Source organism: Anabrus simplex, chromosome 1, assembly GCF_040414725.1.
Source record: "Anabrus simplex isolate iqAnaSimp1 chromosome 1, ASM4041472v1, whole genome shotgun sequence".
NCBI classification, from domain to species: Eukaryota; Metazoa; Arthropoda; class Insecta; order Orthoptera; family Tettigoniidae; genus Anabrus; species Anabrus simplex.
The window spans coordinates 1,226,073,169-1,226,094,802 of record NC_090265.1 but is presented as its reverse complement, the minus strand read 5'-3'; the positions used below and the strand labels follow the sequence as shown (position 1 = coordinate 1,226,094,802).

General features: G+C 37.8%; 1 protein-coding gene across 3 annotated transcripts in view; it reads left to right on the top strand.

Annotated features, from left to right (window-relative positions):
- The window catches only part of LOC136858215 (very long chain fatty acid elongase AAEL008004), a 92,142-nt gene extending 73,879 nt beyond the window's left edge, over nt 1-18,263 (top strand). For all 3 annotated transcript variants that reach the window (XM_068228770.1, XM_068228771.1, XM_068228772.1), the window contains 2 exons: nt 14,697-14,833; nt 17,920-18,263. In XM_068228770.1, the coding sequence (XP_068084871.1) occupies nt 14,697-14,833; nt 17,920-18,084 (302 nt within the window). In that variant the 3' untranslated portion in view covers nt 18,085-18,263. The remainder of the gene's footprint in view (nt 1-14,696; nt 14,834-17,919) is intronic.
- The last annotated feature ends 3,371 nt before the right edge of the window (nt 18,264-21,634 follow it).

Below are 21,634 nucleotides of genomic sequence, written 5' to 3'. Positions count from 1 at the left end.
TCGCCATGGAAGTGTAGGTTAGAATGATATAGATTAGTTACAGGGCAATAATTGAGTTCACGTACCTAATAGTAGTAATAATAATAATAGCATTTTAATATAATGATCATAGTCTACTTGAGAGATTGGAGCAGTTAGGTTTTACGATCGGGATTTGAATGCTTTAAGCTCGCATCGTGGATGAGATAAATGTTGTGTGTGTCGGTGTTAATTTTCATATTTGTTCTTATAATCTGAGATATCCGACGTATGTCAGAATAAGCATCACTGTCATGTGTTCAAATGAGAGTTACCGCAATAATAATAATAATAATAATAATAATAATAATAATAATAATAATAATGAGAAGTAGAATATGCCAGTTCAAGTTCGTCAAAACATACGATATCTTTACAGTAAGCATGTACTTGGTGATAATTGGTCACTGTGACAATTTACGTCCATGATAAATAAATAACCAACTAGAGGTAAACATTAAGTTATAAAGAGATAATAATAATATAATTTATTTTTTCAGCGTAAAAAGAATTTAGCTGAGGTGGCGTATGGTCATCAAGTAATAAATTATAATACTGTATATTTGAATATGATAGTAATACTAATAATCCTATATCAGAATTTAAATATATATATTCGTCCTTATCCGCGAGTTTGAGTTGTAGAACCGAAAAGCTATTGTGTAGGCAATCATGTTCTGAGTACAAAAAGGGTAATGCCGCACTTATAAATAATGGAATCCATTGTTAACTGCAGGAGATGATAATAATTGAGATGCACGCTATTAACAGGTCCAAGTGAAAGGTAGAAAATACGATCACGATCATAAAATGGCGTCTCTGAATGTAATTAATAGATGAAATAAGAAGATAGAGCCTGGAATGGCCAAGTCATGAAGAATAAATGAGAATCGTCTTTAAGGTATTAGAAGACGACATGTGAACTTGATGTAATTAGCTCTATGAATTGGAGATCAAATCTACATTGATAAATATGAAATGAAAATAATAAGAGGTGTTGATTACGCCCGTAATTAGTAGGATTGACAAGGTACTAGATGAGAGAATGTGGTCGTAGATATTATAGTAAAGACAAAAATGGACCAGTGAAGATACGAGATCAATAAGCAAGAGAGCAATGAGATAGAAATTATATGATGTTGATTAAATGATAATTTCATGGGATGAATATAGTAAAATTATAAGAATATAATAATGTATGGATTGATTGCCGACAGTAGAACCTCAGCATCTATAAATATGTAACAACAAAAGTGTAACCGTGTGAAAAACTATATTATAAACTGTGATTTAATTTTTTGTCGGATTTGTCGTGGTAACGTGTGCTACTTATCATTTCACCATAAAGTAAAGACTTAATTAAATGACCTTGAATAACATATCCGTGTAGGAAAGTGCGTGAATGTCAAAATATTTTACGAGAATCCAATATAGATATCATAATTCAGGTTTATGTGCTTTTGTTATATTTTTTATTGAACAATATGTTGACAGAGTTGTGTAGATTTGTACATAAATCACAAGGGCGTTTCGAGCCCTCAAATGTTAGTAATATCAGGGAAAGATAGCCCGGTGATCATCGTCAATAAATTGCAACATTTCTCTTTATCTTAATAAAAGTCATCGCAAGGAAACGAATAAGTTGACACCACAATAAATGTAACTGAAAGGATCATGTCATGTCATTGAACCGACCTTAATAAGTAAATCAGCGTAAAACTAAATGCCGCAAAGTATAGATTAAGAATGCGGAAACCTACCGCCACTGCACATAATGTAATACGTTGTATATTACTAGGATTTCTAGAAGTGATCAGCGGTATAATTTCCATATGTGTAGAGAGGCGAGTTAAATTGATCAATGGCAGAGTTAAAATGTATTTGATAACGCGAAAGTGTCCAATGACTGTCACAGTGAATAATTATATACTTCTTATGGCTGATTAACTACTGTTTTACTTTTCATTATAGTAAACTTAAAGACAGCCATGAGAGGCAACAATCAGCAATTTGATAATAGTGTGTATTTACTATGACAACAAAATAAATTGTTTCATTTTATAATAGAGTGTGTGTTCATGGGCAAATTTGGTTTCACACTTTTAACAGTTCGTAATGCTAGGTCACCTAATTGTTTCATATTAATTGGTTTATTAGTGTAATGATCTCATTTTATTGATCATGTTGGTCTTAGGAAGTAATTGTGTCAATTTCCTTAACAGTTGAATTATTTTATTAACATTTTCTTAGAGTGTAATTAATTAATTAATTTAGTTGACGTTCAGTCATTCCTGAGGTCAGTTAGGTGAAAGTTTTCTCTTTTGTTTGAGGTTTGGCCTAGATTTCAGGATATTGTTATTTTATTCTGTTGCATTTGCGCTTTTTGAGAGGTGGTAAAGATTATTCCAATTTTCTAATTTCAGATAACCTTATATTTCATTTGATTTCCATTTCTTGTCAATAAATTTTATTAATTTGGTTTTAAATCAGTCTGGGCTACGTTATTGTACATAGCTTGACCCGTAGTTGTTGTTAGTACTCTCTGTCGGCTGTAGTTCGAGGGAACGTTGGACGGTCCAGCCCTGAGGTAAGATTCTTCGTGTGCGGTGAGTATTTTTCTTTTCAGCAGCCGAGACAAATTTCTAATAGGGGATCGCCGCCACACATGCTATCAAAAGGGAAAAATGTGTTTCTTCATTTCTAAAGGAGATTCCAAATACCAATTTTCACATCTGCAACATCCTTAGTTTTTGAGATGTAAGCATCCTCATACAAAGAATTACACTCATTTTTCACTTCCTTCGACCCCCTTTACGTGGATTTTCCGAAAACAAAAGAATACATATTTCTTTATATTTAAAGGAGACCCCAAATACCAATTTTTAGGTCTGTAACGTCTTAAGTTTTTGAGATATCACTATCCTAATAAAGATAATTCAACCCCCTTTTCAGTTCATTTAACCCCGCCCCCCCCCAGTGGTTTCTTCCGAAAACAAATATTAAAAGAGATTAAAAATACCAATTTTCATAACTGTAACATGTTGTTTCTGAGATGTTCTGTAGTTGTGCTCATTTTAAAAATTCACCCCTTTTTCAGTTTACCTACCGTAAGTGGATTCTCCGATAACAAATTTTCTGTGTTTCTATTTTTACGGGAGATTCCAAGTACCAGTTTTCAAGTCTGTAACAGGTTACGTGTCTGGGATATATTGTAGGCCTTGATATATTCTTCTTTAAATTCACCCCTTTGGAGGAGCGTAAAGGAACTTTCCACCCTACCGTACGTAAAACTCCGGCTCAGGCACACCTCTGCGGAGGTTCGGACCTGCCTTTGGGCAGAATACACCCTTACCTTACTTACCTTGTTACTCCCGTTCACCCCCTATTCATTGGATTCTCTAAAAACAAAGAATGCGTGTTTCTTTATTTTTAAAGGAGATTCCAAACACCAAGTTTCATATCTGTAACAACTTCAGTTTTTGAGATATAGCCTAAGTATCCTCATAAGAGGTAATCAACCACATTTCCCCCTTTCCTTCACCCCTTAATGGGATTTTACGAAAACCAAAAATGCGTGCTTATTTATTTTTAAAGGAGATTGTAAGTACCAATTTTTACGTCTGTAAAGCTTGAAGTTTTTGAGATATGGATATCCTCATTTAACAATTTACCCCCCCCCCCCACTTTTCACCAACTTACCGACAGAATACTGAAAATATTCCCTTAGTGAGCAGTTACACCCTATTATGAACATATTCCCAAAATTTCATTTATTCATGTTCAGTAGTTTTGGTTCGGCGATGATAAATCAGTCAGTCAGGACATGTTATTATAAACAGTATATATAGACTAGCAAGATACCCGTGCTTCGCTACGGTTTTAAACTGAATGTTATTATTCAAAGTTTTACATTTTGGAGAGTCCAATGTCAGATGAGCCTGTAAAATACGCCCTCAATTCGTACGTCAAACGGTTTTGGGGGAATGGTTATTTATTTTCTGATCTAGCACTATGGAAGAATTTGAATGTCTTACACCCTATCTTATTTAACTTCTAGTATGTAAAAGCGACCAACCTCTGAATTTTGATTTTGTAAGTCGGACAGTAATGGAGCAATGAATACTTTATTAAGGGATGAAAATTTTGTAGTATTTATCAATATCTAGGGTATAGAAAACTACCCTTCATAAAAAAATTAAGATCGTACCTGAAACGGTTTCGGAAGAAATAATATTGCGTTTTTGAGAGTCAACCACCATCTAAATACCTTAGGCGGGGAATATTTTTAAACCGGGCGAGTTGGCCGTGCGCGTAGAGGCGCGCGGCTGTGAGCTTGCATCCGGGAGATAGTAGGTTCGAATCCCACTATCGGCAGCCCTGAAAATGGTTTTCCGTGGTTTCCCATTTTCACACCAGGCAAATGCTGGGGCTGTACCTTAATTAAGGCCACGGCCGCTTCCTTCCAACTCCTAGGCCTTCCCTATCCAATCGTCGCCATAAGACCTATCTGTGTCGGTGCGACGTAAAGCCCATAGATAGAATATTTTTAAGTTTACGATATTTTACTCCTAGGATATAAAAGAAGACCCTTCTCGTAAAATTACAACTTTGTGCGTCAAACGGTTTTGGAGGGATGAATAATTTTGTTTAAGGAGCTAACCTCATTTAACAATTTAGGGGTATAATGTTAGAAAAGATTTTTTTATTTCACACCTAGGATTTAAAATATAAACCGCTATTTGGAGTTTAGACTTCATACGTTAAACTATTTCGGAAGAAGGAATGAATACATTTGTTTTCGGACATTAACCATCATTTAACTCTCCGAGCTGTTAAATTTGTTTCAAACCTTCTGTTATTTAACACCTAGGATATCATTTGAAATTTTAACTTCGTAATTCAAACGGTTCCGTATAAATGCATATTTCTGTCATCATTCCTCACACCCTCGCAGTCAAATCACCCTTAGGGGTCTATTGTTTCAAGTCTACTTCTTATTTGTATCTTCATAAAATGAATTCAACTCCTTTTACACACCCTTAAGTCGATTCCTACCCCCCCCCCCCCAATCACTCCCCTGCCACAAAATACACGTGCCTTTATCTTCAAAGGAGATTCCAAATACCAATTTTCTCGTCCGTAACATCCATCGTTTTCGAGGTATAAGTATTCTCAAACAAATAATTCAACACTTTTTTTCATTAATTCCCCCCGCCCCTTCATTGGATTTTCCGAAAACAAAAGAATACGTGTTTATTTTTAAAGAAGATTCCGCATACAAATTTTCATATCTGTAACATCTTCAGATTTTGAGATATATGTATCCTCATAAAAAGAAACTAAGACATAAAATTTAGTGTGTATAGAGGGCAGCACCGATATTTGATAAAAATTGTGATGAAATCTCCTTTATTATTTAGGTCTACTATATGTAATTTGAGAGATTTAAATCCTTAAATATTAGACATTGAAAGTGTGCATGAATTCTTCCTTTTTCAGTCCCTTTACAACCCCCGCCCCTGAAGTGCTTTTGCGAAACAAGAAATACGCGTATCTTTATTTTTTAAGAATTTTTAATGATACCACTTTTCACGTCTATAATACGCTAAGTTTTTGAGATATACTCTAGATACGCTCATTTTGAAAATTCACCCCTTTTAACACTTCCCCTTAAGTGGATTTTCAGAAAACAAATTATGCGTGTTCCTTAACTTTTACAGGAGATTCCAAATACCTGTTTTCACGTCTGTAACATCTTCAGTATTTGACATATAAGTATCCTCATAAAAATCATTCAATACTTTTTTCATTTCTTTTACCCACCCCACCCCCATCAAGTGGATTTTCCGAAAAATATAGGTATTTTTAAAGGAAATTCCGAATACAAATGTTGATGTCTGTAAAATCTTCATTTTTTGGGATATACATATCCTTACAAAAGGAATTCAACCCCTTATTCATTCAATTTACAACCCCCTTAAGTGAATTTTCCGAAAACGAAAGTACGTGTTTCTTTGTTTCTAAAGGAGATATTACAGACCAACTCTCACGTCTGTAATATCTTCAGTTTTGGATATACCATTATCTTAATAAAAATAATTTAACCCCATTTCTCAGTCATTTTACTCCCCTTAATTTTTTCCGAAAACAAACAATACGTGTTACTTTATTTTTAAAGGAGTTTGATAATATCAGTTTTCACGTCTGTAATATTTTAAGTTTTTGAGACATACTGTAGATATGCTCATTTTAAAAATTCACCCCGTTTAACACTCCCCCACCCCCAGTGCATCATTTTCAGAAAATAAATTATGCGTGTTTCTTTACCTTTGCAGGAGATTCCAAATACCAATTTTCACGTCTGTTACGTTTTGGAGATATATTGTAGATATGCTCATTTTAAAAATACATTTATATATATATATATATATATATATATATATATATATATGTAAGTATGGCTACCATATCAGTTCAGAATGGTGCTTGAAGATCAAATTCGCGTGATTAAGAGGATGGTCATATCACGAATCGAAGGAATCCATCTTCTACTTCTTCGCGATTAAGTCACTGAGGGCAATGCAGAATCAAAATATTTTGGCCTTCCTTCATGTCAAACAGTTCTCCGCTCTTAAGGACTGTGAAAGTTTCCGTTCCTCCGACCATTTATCTCGTATAAGTTCCTGTTCTTCTTGCACAAAGCCCCGTGTTTGGGCTATAATTCTGATTTCAATCCAATCAATTATATTTGGTGATCCCAGTTCTGTAAGGTCATTTTCCATTAGTTTATATCACTTTGGTCTAGTGGTCTTGTTTTGCAGAAAGTTTAAAATTTTATAGAATTTAAATTTTATAGAAAAGTCTGGCAAAGTCCATTATTATTTCTTAACTGCGTGCAAATTATATTCGTCGCAGTCGGATCTTATCTGTTATTTTAGAAACACGTTGACATATTTCAAGATAAGGTTTGTGGTGATCGATTCAATTTTTAGCCCTTGGCCCAAAGATTTTACCCATAATTCATCATTCATTAATCTCGGATTATTCCTTTACCGTCTTCGTATCATAATACGACCATCCTAATAATTACGGGTTCTCTAGACCACAATCAGTCGAGGCAACTCATTGCCATAACTTACCGCAGAACATTGCTTAAAGCGAAAGCTTTCTTATGTGACAACTGCCGTTTACCGACCGGGAAACACTTCCTGACAGTTATTTGCTCACGCAACTACGGTAGTTTCCTCAGCTCAGAGTTGCCACCACTGGTGTGAAGTCTCATTTGAATTGTGACCTTTCACAAGGTGCCGCTAGTTCCTGCCACTTATTTTCATAGCGCACTGTAGCCTGATGACGTAGAATTGAGGGAGTCATGAACACATGTTCTAGTAGCATTTTTCACTGTTTAACATAGAGAAATATTGCTAAAATGCACTGCCTGAATAAAAAAGTTAAGCATCCAGAAGGAGTGGTTGAAAGTGAATGAAACTACATGTGCTGAAAGATCATGTGCCTTTATTGAACTGATTGCAATATGGTATGAAAGAGACAAGACCATTGGTAGTTACAGGTGGAATGCTGGCACCAGGTCAGTAGGGTGTCGCGACCCCCTCGGCCCCTCTGGCCGCAATGCATGCCCTTACGTGGTTCGGAATGATGTCAAACAACATTTTGATCCTTTCCTGAGTCATGTTCATCCACAGTTGTAGCAGATGTCCCTCCAGATTCCGCAGGTTGGTACTGGGCCGGAGTCCCCTTCCAATGTCATCCCACACGTGTTCAATGATGGAGAGGTCCGGGGAACTTGCTGGCCTCGGGAGGCCCTCAACATGCTCTAAGCAGTTCATAGACACACGTGCTGTGTGTGGACGTGCATTATCTTGTTGGAACACTGTCCCAGGGTGCTGTGCCATAAGGGGTAGGACGTGCGGACGGAGAAAATATCTGACGTATCGCTGTGCCGTCAAAGTATGCCGCAGCACCAGTGGCGGCTGGTGCAGAAAATCAGTTGTGTGCTGTAACCCATCCCCACTCTAAAAAATAAAAATGTTTAGAAACGTACCGGTATGTGGTTTTCAAGAAGCTCTCCACTGAGTTTCTCACACTGAACAAACACGCAAACACCCCTGACACATATACACAATCCTCATAAAAAACTATAAAACTATATAATTAAACACACAATAACACCTGCAATGGCAAAATATTCACGAACTCAAACACTTGGTGTGAGCGCGCAAAAACAGAACTTCCCAATGTTACCAAAATCATTGAAATAAAACCAGCAACGTCGTAGTGCAACATTACACGTTATGTTTTTATAGTGACATTTATAAACTAGACATTTTTAATGAAAGAATATCACAATATCATGTCCTTATTTTGACAACATAAAAAGTACAATTTTTATAGTTCATCGATTTACAAATGTGGCTATGGAATAGGCAAGTTGGTAGGATTCTATCCTCTTCGGTATTAAAAGACCTGGCTCTACAGTATTTTGTTTCCCGTTTGCTTTGAGCAATCCCCTCATAAATACTATCGCTGAGTCAAGAGGGTGCCACCTGCCACGTTCTCATATCGGTCGTAATGCAAGTGTGACTAGTGCTAGTGCTGCCTCTCTGTGGTCGAACGAAGAACCGCTGTGAAGTGATGTCTTGGCTGTTGTTTCCACAGCCTATCGGAACACATTAATGTCTTTGTATCGGAAAAGTTCGGCACGCATGCGCAAAAGGCAGAGTTCCTGGTTTCTGGCTAAAAGGTTACAGCCTACATTCTCGCTGAGCTGTGAACGCACAGCACCCGGCGTGGAGCTGACCAGTAGCTACCTAGTTGTGAGGGGAGTTGAATAATTTCCTATTCCTTGGCTGACGTCTTTTTCAATGCACTGTATTTGATTGTGGATAATAATTTTAAACTAATTTATTTTTTCAATAGGCAATGTGCTTCAGCACTTCAGCACATAAGGTGCGGCCGCCCCTGCGCAGCACTATTAGAAATATATTTATTTAAATTTAATGACAAGTAGGACCAGAGGTCCCTTTGACAGTAACTAACGTCCACTTTAACTTAAATGTATCACCTAACATACAAAATCTTTTTTTTTTTCTTGCTAGGGGCTTTACGTCGCACCGACACAGATAGGTCTTATGGCGACGATGGGATAGGAAAGGCCTAGGAGTTGGAAGGAAGCGGCCGTGGCCTTAATTAAGGTACAGCCCCAGCATTTGCCTGGTGTGAAAATGGGAAACCACGGAAAACCATTTTCAGGGCTGCCGATAGTGGGATTCGAACCTACTATCTCCCGGATGCAAGCTCACAGCCGCGCGCCTCTACGCGCAAGGCCAACTCGCCCCGTCATACAAAATCTAATAAAAGAATACATAAAAAGCGTAAGATGCATTTTCCTACTGAGGATATAAAAATAAGATTAAAAACTAACCATCTAAGAAATTACAATAATACTTTTAACATTTCATAAACATACACTATACTAACAAGGAAGAGAAGACGAAAGAGAAACCTAAGAATTTAAAAGCCGAGGATGAATTAAGAATAAAACTGAGCATCTAAAATATATCTAGGAGATTATGATATTTGGTACTATTTAATTAATTTGGTGAAAATTCATTTACATGGCTTAATAAGTGCAAAGGTAGCGGTATTTAAGAATTTTTTTTTCTGAGTTTCAACACTACTTTGCTGTATTTCATATAGTTTAAGATCGTTGTATAATTGAGAGGCAGTGACAATGAACGACTTACTGCACTTTACCGTACGATGCTGTGGAACCTGAAGAGTGTTAGGTGTAAAACTATTGTCCCGATCATGCACTTGACTCATCTGAACAAAGGACTTGGTCAAATATGAGGGAGAATTGGATTTTAAAATTCTCAGAAGTAAACAAGCAGCAGAGTATGATCGTCTATCCGTGAGTTTCAACCATTCTGCGGCTTTGTAGTAAGATGTTACGTGACAGTCTTTACGAATATTGAAGACGAATCGAACACAGGCATTCTGAATACGCTGGAGTTTGCTATTATATTTCTCAGAGATATCGGTGTAAATTACAGCGCCGTAATCTGAAATAGGAAATATCATAGTTTGGATCAACATCTTTCTCACCGAGAAAGGAAGATACGGCTTTCGTCGAAACTGATGCAATATGCCAGACACTTCCTTGACCAAGTGCTTGGCATGAAAGGTCCAGGACAGAGTGTTATCCATTAGAATACCAAAATTCTTAATACATTCCTGATACTTTACTACAGAACTGTTTACAATTACTGGAGGAACGTCCCTGTTGAAAAGATTTGATACGTTTCATCGATATCCTAGAAAAATAGCTAAGGTGTTGTTTTCATTTAATAGTAAATTATGACTTACAAGGGGGCATTCTCTACTCGTCACCACCGATTTCACTCAAATTTATAGAACATGCAGGGCTTGGCTAGAAATGAAAGTACCCAAAGTGGGAAATCCAGATGGCCAAGCGTATAGAAAATCCAAATTATGTGACCTTTTCTATGCCTTTTGCGTATAAATAAATAAAATGAATTATTCACCTCTTTGCTTAATTGGAAAATGAATAATATAAAAGTTGACAGAAAAAAGACAGTCTCCACGCGGGGAGTTGAACCCACGACCATCGAATTACCAGTCCGAGTTCTTACCGCTACGCCAACAACAGCTCGGCATCCGTAATAACGTAAGTGGCTCATACGGTGCGAGAGCCACGTCAAATTTTATTTTTTACTTTTATTTTGTATACGATTGGCCATCTGGAGTTCCCACTTCTGGTAGTTTCATTTCTAGCCCAGCCCTGCATATTCTATAAATTTGAGCGAAATCGGTGGTGACAACTAGGGAATGCCCCCTTGTTAGTAGTGTATATTGATGTAGTATTTCTATATCTAGATTTATTTTACTAATACTTTCGACAACACGATTCACAGGAAAATGGTAATAGATCTGTAAATCATCGGCATACATATGATGTCTCGTGTGGCGTAAAACTCTAGGCAGATGGTTTATATACAGCGAAAACAAAACGGGACCCAACACGGAACCCTGAGGGACGCCAGAATGTACACTAGACCACTTAGAAAAAAATTGTTTGTTAAATACTACACGCTGAGATCTCCCTTTCAAGAACGATTCAAACCAAGAGAGAGCTGATAGAGATATGGCCATTGTATGCAATTTAGTCAGATGGAGGTCATGATGAAATCTATCAAATGCCTTACTTAAATCGAATAGTACCAGAAGTGTTTGTTCTTTTCTGTCCATTGCAACCTTGATATCATCGCTGACTTTGAGAAGTGCCGTCGTAGTGCTATGGCCTGTTCGGAAATCCGACTGAAATGTGTTAAGAATAGAATGAGTATTTAAATGCGAAGTGAGTTGTTGGTAAACAATCCTTCCTAATCCTTTACCTAATATTGACAAAATACTGATTGGCCTGAAATCATCAAATTTTTGAGAAGGAACTTTAGGAACAGGTCTGATATTGGCCATTTTCCATACAGCTGGAAAGACTCCTGATTGTAAACAGAAAGTATACAGGTGAGCTATAACCGGTGTGATTATATCCAAACAGTTCATTAGGAGGGGATGTGAGATACCATCTGGTCCAACAGCCGTGGTATTCATGCTCTTAAATACTTTGACTACATCCTCTGGGTAAATGTACGAAAAGTGAAAGAGATTAAGTTGAGGTACATTTGTGTTCATGTAACTATGAATAATTTATATCCTATGGCGCCCCACACCATGATGCCTGTGTGTCCATAATATGGGCAGGATCTTCCCTCTGCCCTCGACGCCGCCAAACCCGCACACGACGGTCATCGGACGTTATGGAGAAGTGGGACTCATCACTGAACATGATGCGACGCCAGTAGTCCTCTGTCCATGCCTCCCGGGCAAGGCACCACTCCAAACGCAGGCGATGGTGTTCTGGCAACCGACGCATGGGGTGGTAGGACCCCAATCTGGCGAATGCGAGTCGTCGAGACACTGAGCGGGAACTCACACGATGTTGTAGAGTTTCCAGTACATGTTCGCGGATGGTAGGTGCCGAAGTTGTGAGAAACCCACAATGCTTGGCGCACCATACGACGGTCCTCCCTCGGTGTGGTATTTCATGGTCGACCCGAACCTGCACGACGTGATTGGGTGCCCTTATGTAACCACTAAGGCCGACATCGGGCCACTGTGACATCTGAATGGCCCACATGTCTGACAATTGCATGATATGACCAACCAGCCTCATGCAGTCCCACAATGTGACCTCTGTCAAATGCTCTCCATTGGTGAGTAGGCTGTCTAAAGCGTCTGCGAGGCATCGCGGGTGCTTCGTACTGTACGTAGTCCTCTCTGCACGTCTTGCTTAACTGCCTGACTTACAGCAGTTGATTGATAACAAAGTATCATCAATAGGACGGTGTCATCACGAATGCATTCTGATGGGCGTTCTACTCATTGAAGATTCTTGTAAATAAATTATTTACTCACATATCAATGGTATGCACGTATACTGAAATGGGATAATATTGGACCACTCCTTCTGGGGGCTTAACGTTTTTGTCAGACTGTGTAATTAGCCTCATGAAACTTAGACGTTAATTCAACGATGGTTTACATACTCGAAATTGGTTGAAAAGTTGATTTTTGTCCGTGCATAGATCGCTAAAATGAAAACAATTCTTCTAGTGCTGGTTTCAATTTATTGAAGGCCTGCATTTCTTTTACATTTTTATAAATTTTTCAGGAAGCAGCAGTTCATTAATCCCCGGTATCATCTCTTAGCGACTGTCCGTGAACAGGTGTTTGAATCAGTAGTGGGCTTGCAGTACTTGTCCAGCTCTCTCGTCAGCCAATCTATCACAGCAAACAGTTGTCTCTTGTGAAGGTAGCCTTAGTTGAGCCATAAGTTCGTTGCGTGGCTACGATCGTGTAACTATGAATTTCCTTTCGTAAACTTGATTCCTATTCCTACCCTCGGCAGTCCCGAAGAACGTCGGACTCATAGGCTGTGCTTCAGTTGGGGAGGAGTCACCTTATTACTTTCAGATAGAGTGGACTTGAAAATGCCGGGCTCTGTTTTCAGTGAAACGGTGAGAGTTAGAAACACAACTGTAAGTTGGCTCATTAGCCGGGAAAATTACTTCCATACTTATCGAGTTGCTGGTTCTGAAATAATTTCACCAATTCAAACTCGTTAAGGACCGAAAAATACCAGTTCTCCTTATAGTTATCAAGTTCATCACCAAGTGGCAGTTTTCTTGATAATACAATACAACGGGTCAAGCACCTTCATAAAGGAAACAAAGCTGCTGCTTAAAGCTGTGTTGCAATAGGAAGTTTGAGCTGCATCACTGCCCCAGTCAGAATATTCTTGAGACGGATGTATCCAAATTCCCAGAAATTGTGCGTGGCCAATGACTTGATAAAGGGCTCATGTGAATTCCTAAGAATGTGCATCGCCGTTGGTACGTAAACTCCTAGCTCTTGTTAAGCTGCAACGATATGTTGGCATAATTATGTACTGTATGGATATTATATCGACTCCGTTCAAATGATAAAAAGTAATTTGGAACTATGCTGTTTCTGAACGAATGAATTAATAAATAAGCATATAAGCAAATAAATAAAGAAATGAGTAAAAATAAAATATAAATAAATAATTAAATAACTAAATGAAGCACGACGCTAGCCCAATGGTATTCAGGCAAGTAGCTTGGAAAATAATGAAAAGAGAATTCACGGGAGGCAGTAATAATGTTACTAAAATGCCTCTAAAATGCCTAGGTAATTAATTAATGCAAATTTTAGTCGAAATTAATTAGTTGACGTTTCACTAATCAGGCGAAATCTATACTACGTAAGACGTTCATTATTTCCACCTCATTCTAAGAACTTTACTGAGGACCATACATCCACACATGCTATGAAAATTGAGACTAAGAGATTTGAAAAGTGGCCATGATTGTTAAGACGTCAGGCCTATATGGTCTGACACCGTGATTAAACGGATCGACTCCCGTTGGGGGTAAAGAATATCACCATCAGAATCTTGAAAAATCTTCAACAATGAGAACTTTTTTCAGACGGAAACTTTCAATACTGTTGCAGAATTTTATGTTCACTTTTTACGTTGTAACTTATTATAAAATAATGGACGATATATTCCTGTGTTTTTCTGTTTATTTACGAAAAATTCTACAGAAAGACAACGAACTTTGTTTCTTAACACGGATGAATTGTACATATTCAACCATAGTGCCTAATCCACGCAAGTCACGTAATATTCTTTCATAAAGTGGGGTAGAAATATTTTGTGCTAGAAGTCTTTAGTGAAAGTTCGTATTGCAGTGCAGTGTTAAAATGCACAGTAATCCTATGAGATTACACTGTAAATAACTACATAATAACTCTAGGAGTTTACATTACCCACTTCATGTAGTCAAATACAATTTTCGAGTAGTTTGCGTTGCCAATTTGCAAGAATTTTCATTTCTTGGAGTTTACCAACACCGCTTGAGGGAAATATTTACTACCACAAACCAGTTCACGCTCCAATTAAAAAAAAAATAATAACAATGTAAATGAGAATTTTCAATCATACTTTGTGGATATTTGCATTGCGCATTGTAGTTTCCTTTCTTATATTTCAGGAGGTAATCCCATTCTACTGGGATTTGTCAATGTCTTCGTCCATGCCGTCATGTACACCTACTATCTACTAACGTCTATCGACCCCAAATACAAGAAGCTGATCTGGTGGAAGAAGCACCTCACACAGCTACAGATGGTAAAGAAAGATATTATTAGTCGTTTTATCTCACAAAATATCCTTAAACATATACACTAGTATAACTAAATTAACTGTTTGACTGTTGATCCTTTCTTCTGTACAGTTTGATCATGTGTCGTTGAAATAAGTCTCTCAGTACTTCGACATTCAGAAATTTAACATTTTATGTTATTATACATAGATTCAACGAAGACTTATTTATTTATTTATTTATTTATTTATTTATTTATTTATTTATTTATTTATTTATTTATTTATTTATTTATTTATTTATTTATTTATTTATTTATTCATTTATGTATGTACTTCATTCCTACATTTTTACTTTACAACACACTATGCTTTATTTCTTATAAGAGTGATCATTATGCAATTGGTTCGTGTACGCCCGAAATAACACAGGATATAATGGAAGCCCATAGAATGGTGATCTATTTACTTTAGTTATTAATTGTTTAACGCCGCAGTAACTCAGACAGGCTTTTGGTATTAACGGTATGGAAAAGAGTTACGATTGGAATGACCGTGGCCTTAATAAGGTACAGCCCCAGGATTTACCTGTGTGTAAATGGGAAACGTATGGTAAAACCATTCTCAGGGCAGCCAATCCTCCACCCGAATACAAGCTTCCAGCTACATAACCCATACCGTGCAGCAAAGTCGCTCGGTGATGATTTATTAGTGATTTCAGGAATATTAACATCATAGGTGAACAGACCAGCCAATGCCAATGGTTCAAATAATTATCGGTTTCAAAGTAATCGTCTATTATGAGGATGCTGTCGTTCATGTTCCGATACAGAGCACTCATTGAATTCCTGAAAATCTCGACAATTTGCCGGAGATGAGCATCTCTTTACCCATACCTCGTACAGTCCTTATAAGCCGAACTGAGTAGTTCAGACGGTGAGGAGCTGGCCTTTTAGGCTCAAATTGTCAGTATTTACTCAACTTGTATTTTTGATAATAGTTAGTTAAATTCCTGTATCGTCATTGAAGAAACAAAACCTCGCATCTTATAATACACTTCCTATCCATTAATTTCCTTAAGATTGGTCACGCCTCCCAGCCACATATGGATATGGAGTTTATCAGCAAAATTTTCGTTGTGTTTATTTTGCTATGCATTTGTGTGAAGGAAAATGAAACTTACATACTGTAGAAATGAATGTTCCCGTGACGAATTATACACTCCTACAGTGTACTGTATTTAAGACTCATTTTCCTTTACATCTCCGCATAAGAAACTGAACACATCAAACATTGTTCTGATATGTGGTTAGGACCAGTGACAAAAGGAAAATAATGGATAGGAAGAGCATTGTGACATACGAGGTTTCGTTCTTTCAACGATATGATATAAACTTCTGTATGAATTTTATTTACTAATTGTGAATTGGCATGATAAGATGAACTGATACAAACTGGACGAACACAAAGAATTTTATTTACTAATTGTGAATTGGCATGATAAGATGAACTGATACAAACTGGACGAACACAAAGACCCAGACCCTGAGTCATAAGAGTTAACCATACGTGACCAAAATCCCTGACCCACCTGAGAACCGAACCAGGGTGTCTTTGAACAGAAGGCCGTTGTTCCGAACAGACAGGGAGCGGGACAATAATGTTATAAGATTCACATCCCACACACTACTTGAAGGCTTATGGTTGAGGTTTCGGAATTTTGTCCTGCAGGAGTTCTTTCTTGTGCCGATTAATCTACCGGCATGAAGATGGCTTATTTGAACGCCTCTGAAAACCACCAGACGGAGTTGCGATCGAACCCCGTCAACCTGAGATCAGAAAACCGTCTGTGCCTCTCAGGCCGGCTAAAATAGGAAATCATGTAAAACCTTCTTTTGGATTGCCGATAGAGGAGTTCGAACTCACCATCTCCCGAATTCAAGATTGCACCTACGTGGCTCGTACCACATACCCTACTCGCTTGGTGTTTAGATACTAACTTATTCGGTGATATTTCAAGGTGCTCAAATATATAAGCCTCTTGTCAGCTTATTTACCAGTATGTAACCCAACATCTGAAGGAGAAAATTCCTGAACTTCGGCGTCTCAGAAAACTGAAAAAGTAGCTATACTGGGGTTAGGAGGCCAGCGCCACAACCGCCTGAGTCACTGAGCCCGGCTACTGAGTAACGTTTGATAAAACTACTCTACAGATAACATTCCTGTCCTGTTTTTCAATTATCTGAGGTCCCACTAATGTGGATTAAGCCCACTTTCACAGCCAGATGCCTATCCTGACGTCAAACCCATGTGGAGGGAGGTATCCACTATCATGTGTTTCTGTGGTGTGTGATATGTTATATCTAAATGCAGATATGCATCAAGAAGACCACAAACACTCAGTACCCAAATTAGAACAATGGACCAAACGCGGATAAAATCAGTGACGTGGCCCGGAATTGAACACTGTACGTAATGAATAGAAGCCCACTACGCCGACCATTCAGCCAAGGAGCAGAATGCTTAGACATTCCATAAATCTACTTAAATATTAAACTTCTTTCAAGCCAAATACCTTCCTCCTGATATATGAAACATATTAATATCTCCTTAGTGAACTTCCTTTTTTTCTCTGATGTCTTGTTAATTGGTTCATCCAATTTAAGGACTTTTTTTTCAAAAATGGTTTTCACGTCCGCAGATCTTACAATCACAGGAATAGAACCAGCTTTTGGGTGGTTAGGTCGTGTGCATTTGCAGAGTTTTGCCCAGACGAGCCATTTCGGCTCATCAGCTGGATTGGTCTGCCACTGCTAAGCAGAGTCCTGGGCGGGCTGCCAGCTGATGAGCCCAAATGGCACGTTTGAGCGAAACTCTGCAAATGCACACGACCTAACCACCCAAAAGCTGGTTCTCTGCCTGTGATCTTAAGGGCGTTTCCTTTTTACCAATCCACTTCGCAGTGTCCGTATTGGCTTTACTCCTGTTTCGAACTAATTTGAATATTTATTGTGTGACTCTCTCAGGGTTTACTTTTTGAGATGTTAAAATTATTATTTTTATGATGATGATTATTATTATTATTATTATTATTGTCATTATATATTTTACAGGCGCAGTTCATGCTGATAGCAATTCACTCGTCCCAGATCCTATTTCGGAAATATTGCGGCTACCCGAAATTCTTCGCATTCGTCTTGGTTCTACAAAATCTGTTTATATTCTCTCTATTCTGCAACTTTTACTGGAAGACTTACTGCATGAAGAAGAAATCTTAGTAATACACCTAATTTCAAGAAAGTGGAAACATTGTCCAGGAAACAGATGTACCGTTTGAATTTAATCCTGAACCCTAGGCGAGGTTTCTAGATATTAAGAAATGTGAAAAGACTCCTTTCCAGCAATTGTAATGTACAAATCTTGATATCATTTAATAAAAATATTTAATGTCATATTATTCCCGTTCACTTTCTGTTACTTTTAATATAGAATGTTGAATAAATTAACAAATGTATGTAACTGTTAAGTTGACCCACTAGCCGATATACTGTATTATCTGCGCACCTTTTCTGGATACATTTACACCCTAGTGCTGAATTGGTCGACCTCGGCAATCTTCGAGATTCGTACTGGCAACCTTTCAAACACAAACTATGAATCGCTTATGCATCGCTGTGCGACATCTGGCGTACACTTTACGTACTATTACTGTTGTTATTTACACAGCAAAGCCAAACTATAGAATTCACTCTAGGAATAAGATTCGCATCGAGAAATGTTATATAATGTGTGTGTGACACAGTTGTTGGCTTAAGATAACAAAGGTTTAGCAAAATTCATATCGATCGATCATATTATCGATTCAATTCAGATTTCATTTCCATTCAGTTGGCAGTACTACTGGAACCGGAACTGCTCCCTCCTTACTCCTCACATCCGTACACAAAAATATCGATCAAAAGTGCGCAGATAATAGGTACCTTTGTGTATCGATGAGGATCACTTAGCGATAGTGTTTAGAGTCGTGCTGGACCGAGTATGAAGACCACTGGTTAAATGAAATCCTCTGACGCGTAGTTGCATTGGCAAACCGCCAAACTTTTCTGTGAAGCATTATTGAATGCTGCTACCGAGTATGAGGAGCCAGATCACAAACACACAGTACACACATCATAATAATGAACCCAATGTGGATAAAATCCGAGACGCGTCCGGGAATTGAACACTGTGCCTAATGAATAGAAGCCTAGTACTCCGACCATTCAGTCAAGGAGAAAAATGCTAGACATTCCATAAATCTAATTAAATATTAAACTTCTTTCAAGCCAAATGCCTCCAGTTATGGCATTAATCTCACAGTTAATATCGTAATACAGCATATTGTCGCTTCAGCACCAGTACCAGGTAAGGGCAACATTCTATTTTAATAAATTAATCTACAAGGCAGTTATTTTTCTAATAGCGTTACATTGCAGAGTCCATGTTTCAGTGCCGTATAGAAGCACTGACTATACATAGTATCTGACGAAGTTGTGACCTGTCTCCAAGCTGGTACTTCTGTGACACAGTAGATTTCTCAGTTTTCAGAAGGCTAGCACGAACCATTTCTATTCGTACATGGATCTCGAAATCAACCAGTTTTTAAGAACATTCAAGCTTCAATTACGTATTAAAAGATACGATAAAATAAATAAATGATATGTCATTGTTTCTCCAGAAACAGTATCCCAAGGGCGCCAGTCTTCAAGCTTATGACTTGAAAACAAAAGTAGATAATTAATAATATTAATATTATTTTAATATTAAAGTGACCCGCCACGTTATAAATTTGTCATACATCTGTGGGCAAAGTGGGTACATCACATATTGTCGCCACAACTGAGGGGCTCGTAAATCATTAAGTACTGGTATAGAAGGATAAAATCAGTAGCTTGGGGGTAACTGTTGTGTATCCACAGTATATTTTTCTTGTGTGTTTGATTTTGGGGGTAACATGGCTGAGCAAGAGGAGAAAGACATGACGCTGCGTAGTGGACACGTGCTGAAGGGTAGTACTTTCGGTAATTCTAAGGAAGAGTTAGATAAATGTGTAGAGGAGGAAACTGATATTAGGTGCGAAGATAGCGAAGGGAATAAGAGTAGGAATGACGAAGTTACGTTAGATTCAGACGATAGTACGATGGGGGGCGAGGCGGAGGTTAGCCCTAACAGTGAGGGTAATAATAATCAGTTACTTGAAATGATGCAGTTAATGTTAAGTAAGATAGAGGATAGTAAATCTGAAATAAAATATGAAATGGAACAAAATAAATCTGAAATAAAAAATGAAATGGAACAAAATAAATCTGAAATAAAAATTGAAATGGAACAAAATAAATCTGAAATAAAAAAGGAATTGGAACAAACTAAATCAGAAATTATAAATGAAGTAGAACAAACTAAACGAGAATTAAGTAAGGCATTGAATGAACACAAGGTAGAAGCTAATAAAAGGATGGACGAACATAGCAAACAGTTACAAGAATTATTTAAACAAAATGAATGATTTAACAAGCAGATAGAGGAACAGAAAGAGATAACTAAGCTAAACAAACAAGAGGTAGAAAAGAAATTTGTAAAGCAGAGGAGTGAGTTGTTGGGATTAATGGAAAAAGAAAGCAACAACACTAGAAAGGAGTTAGAGACACAGGTGGCAAGTATTAATAATAAAGTTGAGATCCAAAAGGAAGAAATAAAAGAATTTAAAGATCAGGTACAAAACAAGATCGATACCGTTAAGTGTATAATAGAAGACAACACTAGGGAACAAAGAGAAAAGTTTGCGATAGTAGAAGGCAATACAGTGGAAATTAAGACATTGAAAGAAAAACAGAACACTGCAGTGAATGAAATTGAAAGAAGAGATAAAGATGTAGATAACCGCATAGCGATGGCAGAAGCACGCATACGACGAGAAGTAAGAGAAAGGCAAGGTAACACTGAGAGGCAAAGTCATGGAGGGATTTACAGTAAGGAAATCGAATTACTGAAGTTCAATGGGAAACAAACTAACCCACTAGAATTTCTGAAAATAGTAGAAAAACGGTTTGGGAAACGGATTGAGGAAGGGTTTATGGACTGGGAAGAGGCGATCGACATTATTGATCATGCTTTTGTGGGAGAGACGCGTTCCTGGTTTTCAGTCTATAAAAGTAACATGAAAAGTCTGGAGGAATTTAAGACGAAGTTCACAGACAAATACTGGAACGAAAACGTTCAAAGCCGTGAAAGAGAAAGGGTAGTATTTGGGAAATTCAAACATAATGAATGTGTCTCTATGACTGAGTATTTTTTGTCACATGTTATGATTTGCCAGAATTTAGACGGAATCACGGCTGATTCAGATGTAGTCAGACTACTGTTACGACATTTCCCAGACAGGGTACGCGAAGCAGCGTGTATGCAAAGTGTTAAAACTATTCAGGAGATGGAGCAATTATTAGGGAGTTTTGATGCACTAGGAAACATTGGGCATAGAACAGGAAACGCACATAATTTTGTTCCTCATAGTGAACCAAGGGACAATAGCATGTCGGAGGCAATGTAGATTGTGTCGATTGCCACGCCGGGGGAGCGGGCTACGGGGGCCCCCCGTAAAAAAAAAAGTGCCAACAGTTTCCTTAAGCGTGGATGAGCGTGTAGAGGTTAGGGCACTCTATTGTCCTTGGGACAGGAAATGGCCCCAGAAGGCGGAATAACCTACAACTGGTCAATGGCATTAGGATGCGGAAGGCAACGGGAAACCACTGCATTAAAGATCCTGAAGGATATCCACGTAAGTTCATATGG